The sequence below is a fragment of the Coloeus monedula genome, assembly GCF_965178545.1.
Source record: "Coloeus monedula genome assembly, chromosome: 6".
NCBI classification, from domain to species: Eukaryota; Metazoa; Chordata; class Aves; order Passeriformes; family Corvidae; genus Coloeus; species Coloeus monedula.
Window position 1 is genome coordinate 14,777,954 of NC_138786.1, and position 19,748 is coordinate 14,797,701.

Genomic DNA, 19,748 nt, shown 5'->3' on the forward strand with positions numbered 1-19,748 from the left:
TGTTGCCATGTCAATAGATGCTGTGGCTTCATCCATGATGAAGATGCTCGTCTTCCTGACAAATGCCCTGGCCAGACAGAACAGCTGCCTTTGACCCTGGCTGAAGTTTTCACCCCCTTCTGTGACTATTGCATCTGGAAGTGATACAGCAAAAGCACTGTTTATGGGGGATATGTGTATGAGAAGGTCAGATCAGAAGATATGCTTGGAAAACAATGTCTCACTTTCAGCATAAAGTAATATTTCCTAGGCCTACAGCTGCTGGTGACACATTTTTCCCTGCTTACTTCCAAAGTTCAAAACAACGAGTACTTTTGTCTCACTATATTCTCTGTATCTGTTTGACATCAAAGTAGCTAAGGATGCTTGAGTTTCTCTGAAACATGCACAGTGTAGGACACTGCACCCCCAGTCAAAGCAGCATCCATCACTTCTTTACCCTAAGGCTGTGTAACTTCCCATTTTAAGGGGGTTTATTGGTGGTTTTGTGCTTGTATCTTGTTAGGTGTTTCGTGGGGGGTTTTTTGTTTGGTTTTTTTTATTTTTTTTTTTTTATTATTTTTTTTGTTTTGTTTTGTTTTGTTTTTTTTCTGCATGGCCAAATAATTCACACCTTGAAGCTTTAGAAATCTTCCTCCCTGGACTTGACTATTGGAAAATACAGAAGATCGTGTTCTAGGTAACAGCTGATTTGCTGACACCTTATTTGAATTCCCAAGACCCATAAACCTCAGTGCTTCATAAAAAAGACATACTGAAATAAAATAATTTTACCACTGATTTGAAAAGAAAGAGGATTCTGCCTCACAGGTACAGTTGGTAAAGGAGTTATACAGATATAGCACATTTGCCTGCAGGCACTTTTTTGTCACCTTCCATAAACATTAAAAGCTCTTTCTTCATCAACTACCCTTTTAATAAATAAGTGTGAAACAGGAATATTGTGAATGCTGGAAACAATAGTCTCAAAAGGAAGTCTCATTACCTAGGCCCCCAGGTAGTGCCTTCACCACATGCTTGAGCTGTGCTATTTCCAGTGCTTCCCAGAGCATGCTGTCAGTGCACTTCTTCTCAGGGTCCAAGTTAAACCTGCATCGTGGGTAATTCAAGAACATCAGTCAGCAGAAACTGCTGCAATGGATTTCTTCTTTTAGTGTGCAGATACTGAGAATCCTGCGCTGAAGATCTGGGCCTGATTCTGATCTCTCATTGGTATAAATCCACTGAATTTTCCAGTCTTAGTCAACATTCATGTCAATGTGATTAAGACGAAACTTTGACTCTCAGTTGAGCAGAAAGGGAAAAGCTTCCTGTTTTGTGGATATCTTTATGGTTTTAGAATTTATTTTGTTCTGTATAAACTAAAGAAATGCTCATGTTTTACTCGAAAAAGCTGTGACTGTACTCAGTTTAAATTAACATTCAGTTTTAACAAAGGCCAAAATTCTACCCTCTCTCTTTCTAAATACAATATCTCTTTGTTCTTCACTGCTATAGGAACATTAACAGAATAATCAAGCCTCATACTGCATTATGAAATTTAAGTCTTCACTGCAACTGAAAAAATCTTGGATTCATGAACAGATGAACATTATTTTAGCTTGCTGTGGCCCAGAAGTGACAGCAACAAATGTGAATCTCACATCATACTACAATGACATATGGAATGACAATAAAAGATTCAATGGTGCATAACACAATTTTTGTGTTTTACTCCTGTTGTACGAGTTGTGAAGGATCAATGCTGGCCTAAATATATTTTTTTAATAAGTTAATGTCTAAAACAAAGGAATACAGTCATATCATCTTCTGGTGTGAATGAATCATGCTCTGTTCAGGCACATCCAGCAAACCATAGAAGCCTGTATCTTTTTCAGTGAACTCTAATGACTTACATAGAAACTAAAACTGCAGGTGTGCACTGAGCATTGTACTGTTCCTTCCTAAGGAAAATGGCACAGGGAAGGACATTTGTTGGAAACTGGAACTTTTTGCCATTGTTTCTACTGCATCATCTTCTCAGAGAAGTAGGAGAAGAACAAAAAAAAAAAAAAAAAAAGAACTAAGGTATTTGGTGCCACAGATGAAATGGCTCAAAGACTACGGAAGAAACATAGATAGAGGCTCCAGGATAAAATAGCCCAGTCTCCCTGTACTTCTCATGTTGTTATTTTGCTTTTTCTTTGTCTACAACAATTTTTTAATCTGCATTTTTGACCTCTCATATTTTAAGGCAGACAGATGAAAACAGATGTAGGAGAAAGAGGGTTTCAAGAAATGCTGGGTGGTTATGGGTATTTGATCAGTGAGCTAAACTGGTTACTGGATCCTGGAGGAATCAATATTGGCTTTCCCAACTTCCCAAGCATGTTGGTCTTCTGCCAGCAGTGCTCTGTCCAGGCTCAGGCACTGGGAAAGGGTAGTCTGGCAGGGGTTAAAAGCACAGACAGAAGGCAGTGATCCTCCCTGTTCTAACTGAGGAGACCAGAATTGAACAGCTTGGTATAAAAATCATTATATAGTACAATATATAGTCACATTACATGACATATAAGCAATTACATGTTTTTTATTTATTGCTGGTGCTTAATACTTACCGGATTGTTCCACTGAATAAAATAGGATCTTGGAGAATGATTGACAGCCTGGATCTCAGTGTCTGTAAGGGGAGCTTAGCGATATCTATACCATCAATGATAATCCTCCCTATTCAAAAGAAAGCAGACAGGGTGTTTATTGTGCCACACAGCTGCTGGCAAAGATGTGGCTCACTTCCAGGCTGAAAGGCAGTACAGCAGGAACAGGCCTTGTATTACATACTCCCTTCTTCACTGAAGAAACATGCTTTGACTAAAAAGCAAGCACAGCTTTCTTGAGACTAAGCCCAGCTGGAAAGCATACAGAGTGTACCTGAAGTATCTTATGAATGATTAGATACACTACTTAACTGCTTGACCAATATACATCTATCAAACAACAAGGTCAGACATTACTTCAATCAGGGATTAATTACCAGGGGCAACAAGCATTTCAGAAAGCTGAATTACTGTTGAGCACTACAAAATTTTATCTCCGAGTACAAATGTCTGTCTCTGCATGGGGGCTCTGTGGGTGATGTGGCTGGGAAACAGGCTGACATCTTTTTGGGATACGCTCTGTGGGGCACATGAACACAGCACACAGAGCAGGAAATATGGCAGGAAATTCCAGGGCAGCAGGCCAAGCTGCAACCCCCAATTGCTGAGTTTTCTGGGCCTAGTGGATCCCATCTGTGCCTTGAGCACAGATCCTTCATTACACTTGAACACCTTGCCCTTTTATGCTTTGCTCCTACTGTTGTGATTTAACAGCACAAAAGGTATAATCTGTCACTCTTGGACTTTTGCTTCCATCAAGCAGAATTTTTATTGATCTGACTTATGAATGGCACAGCTGTTAGGTGACAGATGATATCAGATTTAAACAGGGCCAGAGAGCGTGTCCTGCAGATTTGAGAATCACACTTCAGAGCTGCTGCTGTTAAGGAAAAGACTACCAAAGGAGTAGCTCCTGCCTTCAGGAGCTAAGCTTGACTGACACACAAAAGTGTTATCTTACCCTCGAAGGTGTCAACCATTCTGAAAAATGCAAGAGAAAAGGAGGACTTTCCACTGCCTGTTCGGCCGCAGATCCCAATCTGTGACAGAGAAAGCAGACGAACATCAGGCAACGGAAACAGGAAACATCGGAAACGGATAACATCTGTACTTGACACTTCAGATGAGAGGCTGGAGGAGCTGTTCTGATTCACATGATCCTCTTCTCCTGACAGATCAGTCAAACTGAACCATAGCAGAATCACTGTGTTGGCTTTTTTTTTTTTTTGTCTTTTAGGGGTCTGAGCATTTAAGGATAATCAAGGCCAATTCTATAACAGGAAAAATAGGAGAGTGGTAATGATGGGAATAAAGCTATGTGAGAAGGATGAAAAGTAGGTCTAGCACAGTAAGGGCTCACTGTCACCTCTTTTGGCACTGTGTGCTGACAGGAGGGCACTGGGATACTGAGGGGAGGGGGATGTCTGTCTCAATACACCAAGCTAAGAATCCCCCAGACTCCTTTCCAATGCACTACATTCTTTTTGAGAGAAAAAAAAATTATCTGTAATTCAGTCATCAAAAAATCCTGTGGTATGTTTTAACTCTGATTTATGTGATGTGGTAGTCTAAAGAGCTTCTGAGAACCACTGCAGTTCTTTACCTTTTGTCCTGGTGAGATGTGGGCATTGACATGTTTTAGCACTGGCTTTAAGTTGCTGTCATATCGGACACTGAGGTTCTGGATTTGGATCTCCCCTCTGTCTGGCCAGTTCTGGGGAATCTGTGAGGAAGCTGTACCAAGAGCACAGGGAGAAAATAACCCAACATCAACCCTCTTGTAATAAATTAATTGGTTCATTAGGTGATTTACTACATTTTTCATGGCAATACACTGCAAAATCATTAAAATTTCAGCAAGCTCTTTCTGCATGCTGCACAAAACTGCACTTACAAAGGAGCCCTTCGTAATTTTCAGCTTCTGTTTTGAGAAGGCCATTGATTCTTTTCACTGCCCCCAGCTGGATCTCCATGTCAGCCAGGTTACGAACCATCCAATTCAGATAGTTAGACACCTGATGTAAAGCAAATACACGACAGAATCCCAGATTTTTAGTAGTTTGCATCATTTGACCAGCATGCAGTTTATATTCCTACACAGGAATGCCTCAGTAAGTGGAAGTTGTGAACAAACTGGATGGCACAACACCAACAGGGAGGCAACAATGACCAAGGGGTAAAGTTCCTAACTGCAGTGCACAGATACTTTGCTACTATGGATCTACACCAACAGAAAACAGGGTGGGGGAACAATAAAAACAGGTGAAAAGACATAATTTTGGTATCTTAAGTTTAGACAATCTAAAATGATGTTCCAGGGCATAATTACAACTGATGCACTGAAAATGTATTCTTCACAATGCAAGACAGTATAAAAAATTATGATGCAACTTGTCTGTGTTTTGTTGACATATTTGAACTAATACCTCAATGAGATTTGATCTCAAAGCTGAAGAAAGCATACACTCAAATATGTCAACCATCACATGTGAACTGAAGTAAACACATCATTTCAGTGATGTTACAGTACCCACTATAGATGTACAGACACCTTCAATCTTCCTGTTCATCTTTGTGCCCTGAAGAATTACAAAAAAATGTTTGGGAGAGACAGAAAGGATCCTGAGATTCTTACCATAAGAGCATAGGTTAGTCCCAAGCCTACAAGTCCTGAAGTGATTTTATTATACAGGCAACTGGTAATAGAAGTGACAGCTGCTATGAGTACCACACAAGCTCCAATGTACTCCTGAAGGAATATGAATAAGCTCCATCATTATAAGTCTACAAAGGATTAAAACGTTCTTATAACTTTGCATACCAAATAACAAACCCATTGCACAGTTTGAAATACAGGCAGAAAACCCCATGGAACTCCATCAAGACCCTGCCTAAGAACCCACTGTTATTGCTTTTAGCAGGGCTGTGCTGGGGAAGTCAACAGATATCTTAAGCATGTAATGGAGGTGGCTGAAATCATGCAGCTGTTACCTGGGATAGGAGGGAAATGCTCATGTGTTCCATCTCTGGGGCTGATGATGAATTGCTGGGAGGCTTTGCTGTTGCTGCTGGGTTCCTACCATCCATAATTGCTCAAACAAGCCTTTCTTGCACAGCATGTACCTATTACCTTAAGGGGCTCTTTCTGCTTTAATTTAAATCATTGCTGATTTGACTTCCCACAGACAACTCTTTGAGTAAAATTGTGTAACAGAGTAGAAAACAAACCCTGTAGGAGGGAAACTCTGATTTGTCTGTGTTTGAACTGTTTAGTGATACAGGCATTGATCAGGGACTTCAGGTGGTCTAGGCATGAACATATGAAAGGGTAATAATATTTAACTCATACCCAATATCTGAACTACAGTAGCAAAAGGTACCAGCTAAAAAGAAGTCCAAAATGGAGCTATAGAGTGTGTCATGAAAAATGAATTAACATACATTTAGCACATCTAAAAGAAGCCCATGTTACCAGAATACCATTACTACACCTGCACTTAAAAATCTGATACAACATTCCACAACATAAAATTCCTTGACTTGTTTCTTAGGGAATTATTTTTAATAAATCATTTCTCATGCCAGGCTGCTTCACTGAGCAGAAAACAGGCCACTGAATATCTCTGGTGTTCTCCAGATGATCCCAAAACAGACTCAAACTTATCTGCATCCTTCTGCTAATCAGGAGAGCTTCCAAGACATTGAAATGTTCCTAGGGTGGCACCAGGCAGAGGCTGCTGACACTGACTGACATGGTCCCACAATGACGTCCTGGCTGGTGGCACAGCTCAACTCTGATCACTCTTCACACACAGAGGAGCCAATGTGACCCATGAAAACTATTCCTGTCTTGGAAAAACAGCTGCAGGCTACAGGGAAAATTCATACCCCATCCAGTGTCCAGGATAGGTTGGGCATATGCTCATTATAGTCAGAGAGACATAGAGGGCAAAGGTATAGCTTTGAGATGAGGCTGGAAAACTGTTGGATGCCTCATCAGATTACTTGGAACAGAGTCAAAAATTCCTTGTGTATACACAACAATAATAATGTACTTGCCATGCGAACTTCCAGCCAGCGATTGGCAGCTGTGAGGAAAAGGGAGGCAATGTTGTTGGAATCTGTGTATTCAAGAAGTTTTTGTCGAAATTTGGCTTCATACCTAAAAAAAGGAAACAAGGAAAGGAAGAAAGCAGGAAAGCAAGAGGGGAGGAGAAAAAAAAGGAGTCAGGCCTTGGGGTCTTGGAAAAATAAAAAGTAAAATTTAATTTCTGGGGTATGTGCTTATGGACAGCTTGGCACAGTGTATAAATCAGCCTATCAATAGTTCAGAGTGACACCACTTGTAGTCTTGTATTAGACACAGACAAAGTGTATTCATGCATTATTTTGAGAAGTAATTTATGAATATTATTGCATTGATTATTGTATTGAAATTCTGTGGGACTTCCAGATCCCACTGGGCATTTTATAAATGTATTTTGTGACATGGTAATTGAGAGCGACAAATCTGAAATGAAAAGAATTTAAAATATGTGTAAGAGCTATAATACATGCATGTACCTGTGAAAAGAAGTATTAATGCCACAGAATTCGTTTTTTCTCAACCATATAAACTCAGGTTTTAAAATTTGTATTACCATAGTGCCTAGAAATTGTAACAATTTAAAAAGTATTAACTCAAAGAGCTTCCCATTATAGTAGAACCCATATTAAACAAATATATTTGTCCTTATCACTACACAAATGGAGCACTTCGGAGAATGGAAGTCAAGTACATGGCGCAACAAAAAGTATTAGATTGGAAAGAGCTGTGTTTCCCCTCCCTCAAGGAGTTACACAAAACAGCATTAATCACAAATAAGCCTGTTTACAGTTTGTTCTAGTGAATTTGCACCCACTCATCTGAATAGCTGCACCAATGAAATCTGCTGTGAATTCAGCAGGTATGGGAGATGATTCCCTGCTGGCTCTTGGTAAGTGTGCAAGTCAGCCAGTCACCCCTTGTAGCTGGGCATATTTAATTGCATTGTTGTAAATTAAAGTGAAGTTAATAATCAAGTATATCAACAATTACAGCTAATAATGCACAAGCCTGGCACAAAAGTCTTTTCCAGGGCAGTAATACAAGCTCAAAGGCCTGAAGATTTAGTTTAAGCACCCACTGCCTTTTCCCCCCTTCTATTACATGATACATGATCAAATTTAACACACTTGATCTCCTCTTCTGAAATTTTACGTTATCCTTTAGCTATTATGGCTGCAACAAGCACTGATTATTTACAAACTCAGCTCTCCTTATACTGATGTAAGAGAATGCCTAGTACATGGCTCATAGAAGCTTTCAAATTTGTTCACTGCAGGGTACTTTAATCCTTCTTCTGAGTACAGTAAAATAATGACTTTACATAAAAAGTTTATGATTTTGAGGAAAAGAAATAATTCAGCTGTCCACAACTTAGCCATATGCTAAAACATAAGAGACATGTCTGCTGTGTGCAATGGGGAATCATAGAATGGCTTGGATTGGAAGGGACCTTTGGATCTTTAGATCACCTCATTCTAACCCCCTGCCATGGGCAGGGACACCTGTCACCAGAGCAGGTTGTTCAGAGTTCCATCCAGCCTGGCCTTGCACATTTCCAGGGATGGGCGCTGAACAAACCTAACTCTCTCAGCCTTTCCTTGTAGAAGAGGTGCTCCATCCCTCTGATCATCTCAGTGGCCCTCCTCTGGACTCACTCCAGCAGGTCCATGCCCTTCCTGTGCTGGGGACCCCAGAGCTGGATGCAGCACTGCAGGTGGGGTCTCACAAGAGCAGAGGGGCAGAATCTCATCCCTTGCCCTGCTGGTCACACTGCTTTGGATGCAGCCTAGGATCTGGGCTGGCTGTGAGCATGTTGGTGTGTTTGCACAGCAGAATGGTTGTTTCTGAAAACAGGCATTAGTGTCACCATGTCAGAGCTAGGGAGCCCTTCCTTTCCTCAGGGCTCATTGCCCTCAGTGCCCCACCATGCAGATGTGACTGTGCTGCTTCTGGAACCAATTCAGTCACATTTAACTTTCTTATCTCCATACCATGAGTAGTTGTGCAGATATGCCTCAGAGAATGTGAGGTATGCATCATGAGTCAGTCATGCATATGCACGTGGAACAGGGATGCAAAGTTACCAGGTTGCTGAACTGATGCAAAATATCAGAATTTCTCTTCAGAAAGTATCCCCAGGTTACCAGGCCTCTCAGAATACAGAGCAGTCTTTGCAGAAGCCTTCACATTTACATTTTGTTGATTTTTTAACACTAATGCTATCTGAAGTATAAAAATAAACTATAAATCAGGCCAGGGCATCTGCTGAAGGTGTTTTTGTAGGTACAGCAGTAGCAGTCTTGCTGATCTCCCCCAGATTTTTTTGTACATTTCTTTCCATACACATGCTGAATAAATTCAGGACGGAGATTAACCAAGGGTAAGGACACTTCAGGAACAACTGGCACCTCCTAACAGAATGGATTCCTGAATTAGTGTTATTTTTAGGGATGCTCACGCTAGCAAGTCTAAACTCCACTCCTGCTAATATGTTAGGCAGCTGAAAAGCTACACAGTCCTAAAAATAACTGGGTTAGCAGCTGAGGCAGGAGGCTGGCAGACAGATGGAACACAGAACTCACTGAACACACTTGGCTGGCTGGGTCAGACACATCACTTACTGCAGGATTTAAGAAAAGCACAATTCTTTGACAGAGGAATTCATTCCAAAGTGACAGGAAGAATCAAGAGGGAATGCTCTGACAGACTGAAAATATCAGCTAGATGGCATTGAATATTGCTTTCTGTATCAACACCAGAAAATATACAGCCATAATGCTTCAAAGATCCTCTTTATCAAGTAAAAGAACATAGGAATGAGAAAAGCAGAAATTAAAAGATAAATTGATTTTCCTGCAAATTGAACATAGACATAACTATAAACTATAGAACACTGTTGGCACTTAATGAATTAAATATTCAATAACAGCAATTAATAATGGAAAACACTAAGCTGTTCTACCACTCTTGGGCAAGCTACCTTCAATCCAAAAGAAACAAACTCTTAAATTGGTTCTTCTTTCATTTATAACCTATATAAAATAGTTTAAGTTAACTTTGTGCATTACTTCTACTATAAAATTACAATTATAGGAACAAATAAGCACTACTGAATTCAAGGACAGAAGGGTAACAGTAATAATGAACTGACAAAATGCATAGACATCATCTAGATGAGAATCTAGTGGAAAAGTTGACCGTGTTTGAGTCAATTGGGAAAAGACAAGAATAGCCCTAGTGCAGGGAGAGCAGCTGGTAAGCTCAGCAGTGGTTTTATTGGTACCTCTGAGGTATCAGCATGACTGCCAGTTTTCTAACACAGATACACAACCCAGGCACATTATCAGATATTCCTGGGCTGCTCTCCTGGGAGCTTATGTGGATGGGAAAAAAAGCCAGGCAAGGAAGCACTTTGTCTCCAGCTTGTGTATTTCCAAAATCAGTGTAACCAGCCACATTTTCAGCTAGTAACCTAAAAATAGTGTAGGGTGCTACTGTAGCCTCTGAAGTCACCAGCATGCACAGCTTAACTGACCAGGACATCAACACAGATTAGTCTGTACCAAGTCGGTGCATATTAGTCCTGTCATGGAAACTGTCCAAGCCCATCGTCTGCCACACCACACGCTGTGGTAATTGTGGGCTAATTTAGCTTCTTAAATCACATTTGCCCTCAAGTTCTTTTTTCAGGCTGTATGCAAGTGTCTGGACAGCAACCACAGGGCAGATGACTCACATGAGCTTGTTTTTTTACAGCAACCCCTCTACATACAAAATGCTTAGAATTCTTCAATGTTTGGAGTTCCCCCTTACCTGTGTTTTGGGGACTCCGGATTTTCCAGGAAGAACAGTGTAAGACATAACATTACCTCACTTTTGAATATCTATGTTTCTTAAAAAAAACAATACCTGAAGGCTCGGATGGTGGTAAGACCTTCAACAGTCTCTGAAAAATGGGAGAGTAATGGTAGCTGAGTGCTGTCATCCAGCTGCTGCAGGTCCCTGGAGAGGGTTATGAAAAGAATTTAGTAAAAAGCCAGTTTTGTTGTGCAGTTATTCTCTTGAATCATGCCCAGGAACCAGTGAAAAGGAATAGCATCACAATAGTCATATACATAACGTTCAGACAGATTGCAAAGCAGTGCTGCAGGGAAATGAATTCCCCAGGAGGACTTTTCTTTTAACATTTAACTAGCTGGAGTTCTGAATGGGTCTTTTCTCTTCACTGCCTTCCTTCCTTTCTCCCATATTCTTATTTCTTGTGCTCAATTTTGTATTGATTTAGACACCATTCTGTCTCTGTACTGAATATCAATTTAATGGAACACTGCAAATAGGGGCTTGAGTTAAGCAGAAGGCAAAGTGCACGCCCAGATAACAGCACAGCTTCTCACTGAGCCAACAGTGTAACTCACACACTCAGTAAATGAGAGTCTGCATTCGTCATTAGCTTGCACTTCTCAATGTCATATTTAATCATCATATCAGTAGAAGCACATGTAGGGTGAAATCTATTTAGTCTCAGTTTCTTCCAGCAGGAAGTAAATTGGTTGTAGACTCCCTTTCAATCTGTGCATACATAAGGGGAATATATGTATTTTTGCACTGCTGCAAACACTTCACAAGGGGGAAGATCTATCACCTTAGGAGTAAGGTTTCAGGCACAATTAAAATTTTTCATCTTTTTAAAAACAAGAAGGCACCCAGAACAGGAGAGGAGGCTTGTGCACACTGGATCCTTAATGGCTGGCAGTGCCACCATAGTTATATTGCATTCTGTAGCCTCTCCTTGACTTTACCTATTTCCACTTCCCCCTGGCCAGGCAGACTTCAGTTTCCCTGTCCTGTCACCACATTTTCTTGGACATACCCTTGGGGAGGACAGAATCCAGCTGGTTTTATTGTGTCCTGTGAACTGCAAAAACCTTTGATCATGCACAAAGACCCTGCTCATGCCTCCGAGAAGTTCTGCTTGAAGAGCTGCTGACAAAGGCACTTGTAAAATGACACATTTCCACTGTAGTGGATTTGTCCCACTTTCAGACAGTGCCAAATGTGATTTGGTCCTTGACAGGACCAAATTTAAACACGAAGCTCCCCTGCACTGCAATTCTGCACTGCAGGAGAGATTTCCATTGCCAGAAGGACAGCGGTCCGTGCTCTTACCGGGATGCAACTCGGAAATACTTCTGGATGAAGTAGCACATGATTGCCAGGGGAACCAGGGCAATGAGGAACATGGGTGTGACGTACGAGATCACAGCAAGGGCAGACACACACAGCAAGGTGGAACGGCTCAAGCACTCCAGGGTAGCTGGAATGTGCTGTACAGAGAAGAAAAAGCACACAGGATCTTCCATTACATGCTACGTTTAAAACAATACTTCATTTTCCTTTCTCCTGCTTCCTCAAATATTTGATTCCTCGTGTATTTTAAGCACTAAGCATACAGGCCTGGACTTGAATTTACTGCTGGGTTTTGGGGACATCTGAGAGGATTTCTGTGGGGCTGCTTCACATCTGCATTGTGGAGCACAGTCCTCATGTCAGAGGATTACAGATGGGATGCAAGAGATGATTTTAGCATCTGCATAAATCCTATGAACCCTAGTCTGGGGTAAGTAATGGTAATTTGAATTTCAGTCATTTTTATTCTGGGCAATAGCATTTGCCTTTTTCTCATTTCCTTTGCTCAAATGAATGTGTTTACCCACTTACAAGAAAAGTAGATACTCTTTAATTTGGGGATATCACTGTGGATCTAATTTTGCTTCCCTTTTCTATACAGGACATCTTATCAAAATAAATGTTTTTTCAATGTGTGTTTAAGACAAGGAACTCATTCAAAATGATAGTTCATCTGTAAGCTTCATCTAGATAACTCTGTAACAAATGAAACCTCACTTTTTCAGATTAAGATAGGATAACTTGAGAGCTCAAGTGTATTTATTCAGTACCTGGTCGATGGTATTGCAGTCAGCTGAAAATCTGTTCAGTATACTTCCTAGAGGTGTTGTTTCAAAAAACCTAAAAAGGGACAAGGAATGGCAAAGTTTACAATACTGATATTAGAACTGATCAATTTTATTATTTTGTCTTACTAAACTAGGTATATCTATATATAGATATATATATATATCACAGAAACAAGCAAATAAATTGACAGCCACAGTAAAATTTCTCATTTTTCCCAGTACCTGTGGCTTTCCAATTAAATGGAAATATCTTGAATTTACAACCAAAAGCATGAACCTACAACCACTTAGAACCCTACAACTGCAAGCATGTCCTCAGCTCCCTCTACTGCCTAAGCCACAGACATCACATGATTACACTTGAAAAAAATCCTTTCAGATTTTAATTTGAAGCCCCTTTAATTCATGAAAAATTTAAAAAAAGTTAAATCGCAAAGTCCTGCATCTTTCTGGGAACAGAAAACTGTAACAAGAAGAGTAACTGTTAGAATAATATATAAAAAGACATTTGGATATGCAAAATGCAAACTACACTATTGCTCTGCAACTTTTAGCTGTTCCATAATTCATGTGGAACCTGAAGCCTAATTTTATCCTGAAAAAAAACCTAAAAAAAAAATTCGAAGGTTTTTCATGTATGTGATTTCTCCATGATTTCTTGGTCAAATATAGTTAGCTTAAAATTAGCAAGGTTTTCTTCCTAGAGCTGCAGGTTTCAATCAAGATACACCTTTCCTTTCATGCAGTGGGGAGAAAAAAAACTCATGGAAGACAACATTCCTTTGCTGGAACAAAATACATCCCAGTGTACTCTAATGAAGCCTGTAATGACACTTGTCCAAGCTCATTACCTTTCCTAGACTTGCACAGTCACTGCCTGACAGTAAATATTTCCAGTGATTAAGATGATGAAGAACGCTATGAATTATCTGTACAACACATTGATCAATAATTGCATTTTCTCCCTAATTAAAAACAGCAAAGAGAAATTAAACATGCAAGGAAGTAAATCTCTGAAGCCACAGTCGGGCAGGAGAGGCATTTGACTTGTGTCTAGGAACTCAAGCAGCCTGGGTACCATTTTCAAAAACTACTCAGAAATTTGACACCTGGTGATTTTTCAATGATGTCTTAAAAAATATGCAATGCACAGTCATTTCTTAGCAAAAAGTGCACTTAGCAGACTGCCTTGAAGTAAAGAAGACAAAATGACTACAATGTAATTTGCATTACAATCAGAGAAATACCTCATTGGAGCCAAAATGATTTTATTTAGTAAAGAAGAGTGCAGCTTTTTGGTGACTTTCAAGCCAGTCCACTCCACTGCTATTGATGTGACAAGACATAATACGATGCCAAGGCAGCAGAGAACGCTGAAAACTTTTGAATATGGAGAATGGTCAAATTCCTAAGAAACAAAGAGCAACACAATTATTCACTTTAAATTATGTTTAAAAATTATTGTGAACACACATGCACAAGAGTGAAAAAATGTAAGAGTATATCCTTTTTGCTCCCTAAATTAAACTGTCCATGATTTAACCCATCTTAAGTCATAATTTGTTATCCTTTGGAGAGGGAAGTGTTCGCACGAAAATAAGTGATAAATCAGAAATTTTAAATCACAGAATACTATAAAAAGCCTAGGTTGCTGGGAGAATGCAGCAGTACAGGGAAAAGAAAAAAAGAACTATGATATCAAAATTACTTTAGAGACCCAGGTTTAGGTATATCAGACTAAAATACAATAAATCTAGCAAAAGGAGAACAACACACCAAACTTAACTTCGTTTTACTGCACTGTGTATGCAAAAATGCGGTGAGCTTCAAAATACTCTGGAGTGGCTTTTTTATAGAAAAATAGCACATTGCATACAAATCTTGGAGCAGAGGTTGACATTGGGAGAACACCCCCCATTAAATCATCAGAGGAAGGTGAATGAGGCAGTGCCCACCATGCACTGGGAGCAGTTTTTTGTCTCTGGCTCTATCTTGATAGAAATGGCATGCTCGGTCCAGAGTGCCAGGCAGTAGTCAATGGCCACCATCACCGTGTGCTTCAGCAGCTGGGACAGGAGCAGCAGGGGCAGCAGGAGGATCCCTGCTGCACTCAGGTACTTGCCACAGGCTCTCCACGGCATCTTGGCTCTCTGATGCAGCACTGAAGACAGGTTGTCTTCATCATCACTCTCTGTTACTTCTTCTGCAAGGTGCAAGAAAAAAAGGACAGCCATGCTGACATACATATTAAAGGGACTGGCAAGTGGCAGCTACAAACCAAGTCTTACCAGCCAGGATAAAGAGTGTCTTTAAGGTGAAATTACCTGCTCAGGCCTGCATGTGTTAACCTGCTAAAGTTAGTGGTAATGCACACTGAAAAATTGCAAAAAACCTCAGCACTTGGTAATCAATTTCTTCAGCTATGTTTTTGCACTTTGAAAGTACTGGCTTGATAAAAATCAACTGCAATCTCTTTCCTATGTAAAACCTTAAGCAAATGTGTTTAGCTATTGACAGGTGAGGTTCACCCAGCATATTGTTTAATATAATTCTTCATTCATTATTAAATCATATTCACACATGAGAAAAAACCCCAATAGTCTGGAGGAAGGGATGACTTGTGAACGCTTGCAATCACTCTGGTCCAGAGGTCAAAGCAATGGAAACTGCACTCTTATAAATCATGACCCACATGAAAAATGATTTGTTCTCTTGTCAGTTTGAATGGTGTTAATTCATTCTAATGTAATTTAGCTGTGAAACAGTAATATACTGGCAATGGGCTCAAAGGGTGCCCTTTACCTTCATCCTCTTCATCATCTTTCAGCAATGCTTCCCGGGAATACATCGTCCTCCGGAGATTTGTTCTTTCCAAAACAGGGTTTTCCTCAATAGTTGTTTCCTGAAAAAGGGGCAATTCATGTATTTTTAACCAGAGAATTAATACAAAAAAAATTACTAGTTGTGATAAAATTGTTTCCACTCAGTGAAAAATAGAAGTGGGAATCTCGCAGCAGGCAGCCATAAGTGATTGATTTACTACCTCCGTGTAAAACCAAAGGACATAAATTAGATATCTAACATTAATTTCAGGTTGTCAATCCCAACCCTCTTGGAACCTCAGCTTGGACAGTTATCCCAGAATTAATAAGAACTAAGACTACTATTGCATTCTTCTTGTGTTTTAAGTATGAAAGACAAAACATCATCATTTAAAGAACTTGATATAGGCACATCTGAAAAGCTTCAGCCCAAAGCAATGACTGAATTCAGGTATATTTACAAAACCAGTAGTCAATATTAGCAAAGCTTTTCCTAAAATGGCCCTATTTAATATTCCTTAGAGAATAATATATTGACAGGGCTTCCTATCAAGAATGGATTGGAACAGTATCAAGGAAATATGAGATGTCCAGATGAAGGAATTTATCTTAAGAGATAAATAGTAATGGTAACACTAATACTACATTCATATTAAGTCAGACACCACACACAGCATGTCAATTGGTGTTCATCCTTTCAAACTAAGACACACAAAAAAAAGTTGTTTTCTCGCATATTTTGATTGCCCTGCCCATCAAAAACCTTCTCCAGCTCCTGGTCTTGTCGATTCATTAGTGTCTTCCAGTGTTCAAAGAGCTCAGTCTCTGATTTCTGAATGTCCTTGAGTGTTCCTTCTCTCTGGATGTTACCATCTTTCATTGCAATTATCTAAAAAGTCAGAAACACAAGTGGTGAGATAAATAGCCGGGTATGTCTATTTATTTTAGAGCTATGTTGCTGTGCTTTGACAGGATTTTCTCTTTTCTTAAATAAATAATATTTCCACAAAAAAATCTGCCTTCTAAAAAGACAGTGACATTATCTCTCGACTCTATCCCTTTCATTCAAGATGCTGAAAACCCAGAAACTTCCTGCACTCTGTGTTTTCAGAAAAGGCTGCTTTTAAGAAAGAGGAATGGGATCCCTGTTGGCAGACAGGGGGGCACACTACTCTTCCTAAATACAAGTCATTAGCAAGATAAGATTTTAGAGTTCTCTTACCTCCTAAAAGGAAAAAGCTTTTAGCAAGACATTGAGTGCAGTAGGTTTTACCCTCATTCAGGCAATTAGATATGAGCATGGTGGCTCCTTCTCTAATACCATGGACTGATAAGGAAGAGCTAGGGAATTTGAATCCCTAAAGCTTTAAAAGCATAAATAGTGGACACAGTTTGGAAAAGAAAAATACATATGCAAGACAAAGTCTGCAGGGAGCAGTTTCAGGTTTGTGTCAGTGTAACTATGTTATACACACAGTGTAACTATGGCCTCTCTGGATCTGACAGGGACAATTGGAAAATGAGGCATGCAGATTGCAAACCCACATCATTAAAAATGAGTTAATGCACTATTTATTTTTCTCTCTCCCTGGAAACTAAGAAATTTCCAAGGGCAGGGGGTGGGGAAATAATCTATTCTGTTTATTGCTAAGAATTTACACCAGAGAGAAGGTAAAAATAAAGCAAACAAGGATCTTTTTGTGATCAATTTATTCAGGAAACCTGCAATTGGACTGAACCTTGAATTCTTCTGAGGGTTTTGTTGAAAAGATTTAGGGGGACCATGACATATACTTCAAACTATATTTTTATTTAAAATTTCTTAATAAAATAAATATTCCCTCCTCACTCCACTGGGTAAGAATTGCTAAAGATTAATGAAATTACACTTAGGGAAAAAAACATGAACTATTTTGTAATAAATATTTTTTAATTATAAATCATACAAATCATTCCTTTGCTACCATTTGAAACAGTATGTTTCATAAAAAAATACACATCTAGAAGACAATAAAAATAAAGCAATTTTCGTACATCTCATAAAACACCAACATTTAGAAATGGGTCTTACATTCACAAAGAAAATTAAAACAATTATACTGATGAAAGGCCACAGCTGTATATACTTTAAAAACAATTGCAAATATGTAATAATAAAAAAAGTTGTTAAGATGGACCTCATAGGGAGGGAAGAAAGCAGAAAATTCCTGTACCCCAAGAGACACTAACCAGAAAACCAGAACTGTGTTGAGAACAATAGTAACTCTTAAAGGTAAACAACTGAGGGACAAGGTCAGAGCAGAGACCATAAAGGAGAAATGCTGCCCATGAGAAACCTGATCAGAACAAGATGAATGTCTATCTGCAACTTTATACCAAGCCAATATGAAGCTCAGGAAGCAGCTGAAATATTATTATTTCTAGAGACCAGGAAACTGCTGCTATAGTCTGTGCAAGATGTGAAAGAGAGAAGTCCTGCTAGGAGGTATAACTGCAGTCATCAATCACCATGGGCAAGGAGACCTGGGATGCTGGAGAACTGCAGGACTAAGTGCAAGGCCAATGGGAACCAATGAATTAGAAAAAAAAAAAAGAATCCAAACCCCTCAAGATTCCTTCTTCATCTTTGACATTTCCAATTACAAACTGGTATAGAAAGCATACCTCCATTTTTTTTTTTTCTGTAAAGTAGAAGATATAAAAAAGAAACCTAACAGAACAATCAAATACAAAAAATTTCTTGAAATCTTGCCAACACACAAAGGACAAAAATGTTCTTAATACCCTATATACTAGTACTAACCACAGGGAAATACTGGGTTTCTCCTTTTATTTCCATACCTCTAAATATCCACCTTGCATAAATGCACCTTTTCCTTTGATAGCACAAATTCCTAGTAACATCCCAGCAGAGGCAAAGGTGTTAACTCAAACATTTCATTGTTTTGAGATTTAAAAAATTAGCCAAAATTTTCCAGTATAACTAATATTTTTGGATACTCAGTATATTTTAAATGCAACCTGCTTTCATAAGAGTATTAAGTATCAGCTCTACGAAAATCCAACCTATTTAGGCATTCTAAGATAGGAATCTCAAAATTACAGCATCCCTAGCTGGCTAATTTTCAAAAGATCTTTAGTATACTTCTTCTCACTAAACTATTACTTGGTGGAGAGATGAAATGAAAGCATTGTTTGCAGCAAGACATGTTCCTGCCATGTTGTTGCCTCCTCAGAAAAAATGGGAAGAGGTTCCTTACCCAGTCAGCGTGAGGCAAGTACTGCAGCTTGTGAGTCACCAGCACAATGGTGCGCTTGTCCTCCCGCAGCATTTTCAGGATCCCTTCTTGCATGAGATGGTCACTCAGGTGGATATCCAGGGCAGAAAAAGGATCATCCTGTCATGAGGATAAGGGGTCAGCTTTTGGAGCCAGAACTTATGGGATCTCAGGAAACTGACAGGTTTTAATACCAGTAAAACCAGTTACATCGACATCGACATACAAAAGAGGCCATCAGATCAAAATTGTGCTGAGGAACAGCAAACAGAACACCAAACCTTCAACTGTGTTTTTGCTGGGACTCAGAGGTACAGTAACGCCAGCTGAGTCGATGCTACAACTCTTTGGGGTTTTCTGGGACCTGCTGCTCTCCCCAGATGTGTTCATGGCCCACACAGCTGGAGAACACGGCTTCTGTCAGGCTCCAGGCAACTCCCCAGTGTAGGTCTGTGGCAGGTATTGTATAGCTGCTCCAGGGACAGGGACCATATTTCTGTTTCCCTTGTACATCACTGCTTTCAGACTCTTTTTTTTTATTCACAAACCAATACTCTATTAACAAAGAATCACCAAAAAAAATCTCAAAAGGAGCAATATTGATCATTTCTATTACTCAGCTCAGATGTTTGATTTGAGACCTAGATTATCTTACTGAATCAATCAATTCTATGCAATTCATTTAGGCATAAATTAATCTCTACCATCTTTTAGCAAACTTGTTTACCTAATCCTATTTTTATGGAATCACAAACCTTGTGATTTGATATTTCTGCTTGCAATAGCAATACTGGCTGTAGGATTTACTTAGAGTTACTATTTCATACTATAATATTACACTAAACCCAGGCTTTTAAAAATCAGAAATATCTGAAATCAGCAGTAAGATAAATACAACCACTTAGATTCTAATAAACCAGAGCATCATAGCATAAAGCACTTAGAAAGTG

The 19,748-nt window shown here is 39.4% G+C and overlaps 1 protein-coding gene across 4 annotated transcripts in view; it reads right to left on the reverse strand.

Moving 5' to 3' along the window:
• ABCC8 (ATP binding cassette subfamily C member 8) overlaps nt 1–19,748 on the reverse strand; it is a 73,716-nt gene that overhangs the window by 4,013 nt on the left and 49,955 nt on the right. For all 4 annotated transcript variants that reach the window (XM_082284457.1, XM_082284458.1, XM_082284459.1 and 1 more), the window contains 16 exons: nt 18,781–18,918; nt 16,284–16,409; nt 15,501–15,600; nt 14,654–14,901; nt 13,946–14,106; nt 12,681–12,750; nt 11,890–12,047; nt 10,633–10,725; nt 6,696–6,798; nt 5,272–5,385; nt 4,531–4,651; nt 4,240–4,370; nt 3,598–3,676; nt 2,598–2,706; nt 986–1,089; nt 1–134 (listed from right to left, as the gene is read on the reverse strand). In XM_082284457.1, the coding sequence (XP_082140583.1) occupies nt 1–134; nt 986–1,089; nt 2,598–2,706; nt 3,598–3,676; nt 4,240–4,370; nt 4,531–4,651; nt 5,272–5,385; nt 6,696–6,798; nt 10,633–10,725; nt 11,890–12,047; nt 12,681–12,750; nt 13,946–14,106; nt 14,654–14,901; nt 15,501–15,600; nt 16,284–16,409; nt 18,781–18,918 (1,989 nt within the window). The remainder of the gene's footprint in view (nt 135–985; nt 1,090–2,597; nt 2,707–3,597; nt 3,677–4,239; nt 4,371–4,530; nt 4,652–5,271; nt 5,386–6,695; nt 6,799–10,632; nt 10,726–11,889; nt 12,048–12,680; nt 12,751–13,945; nt 14,107–14,653; nt 14,902–15,500; nt 15,601–16,283; nt 16,410–18,780; nt 18,919–19,748) is intronic.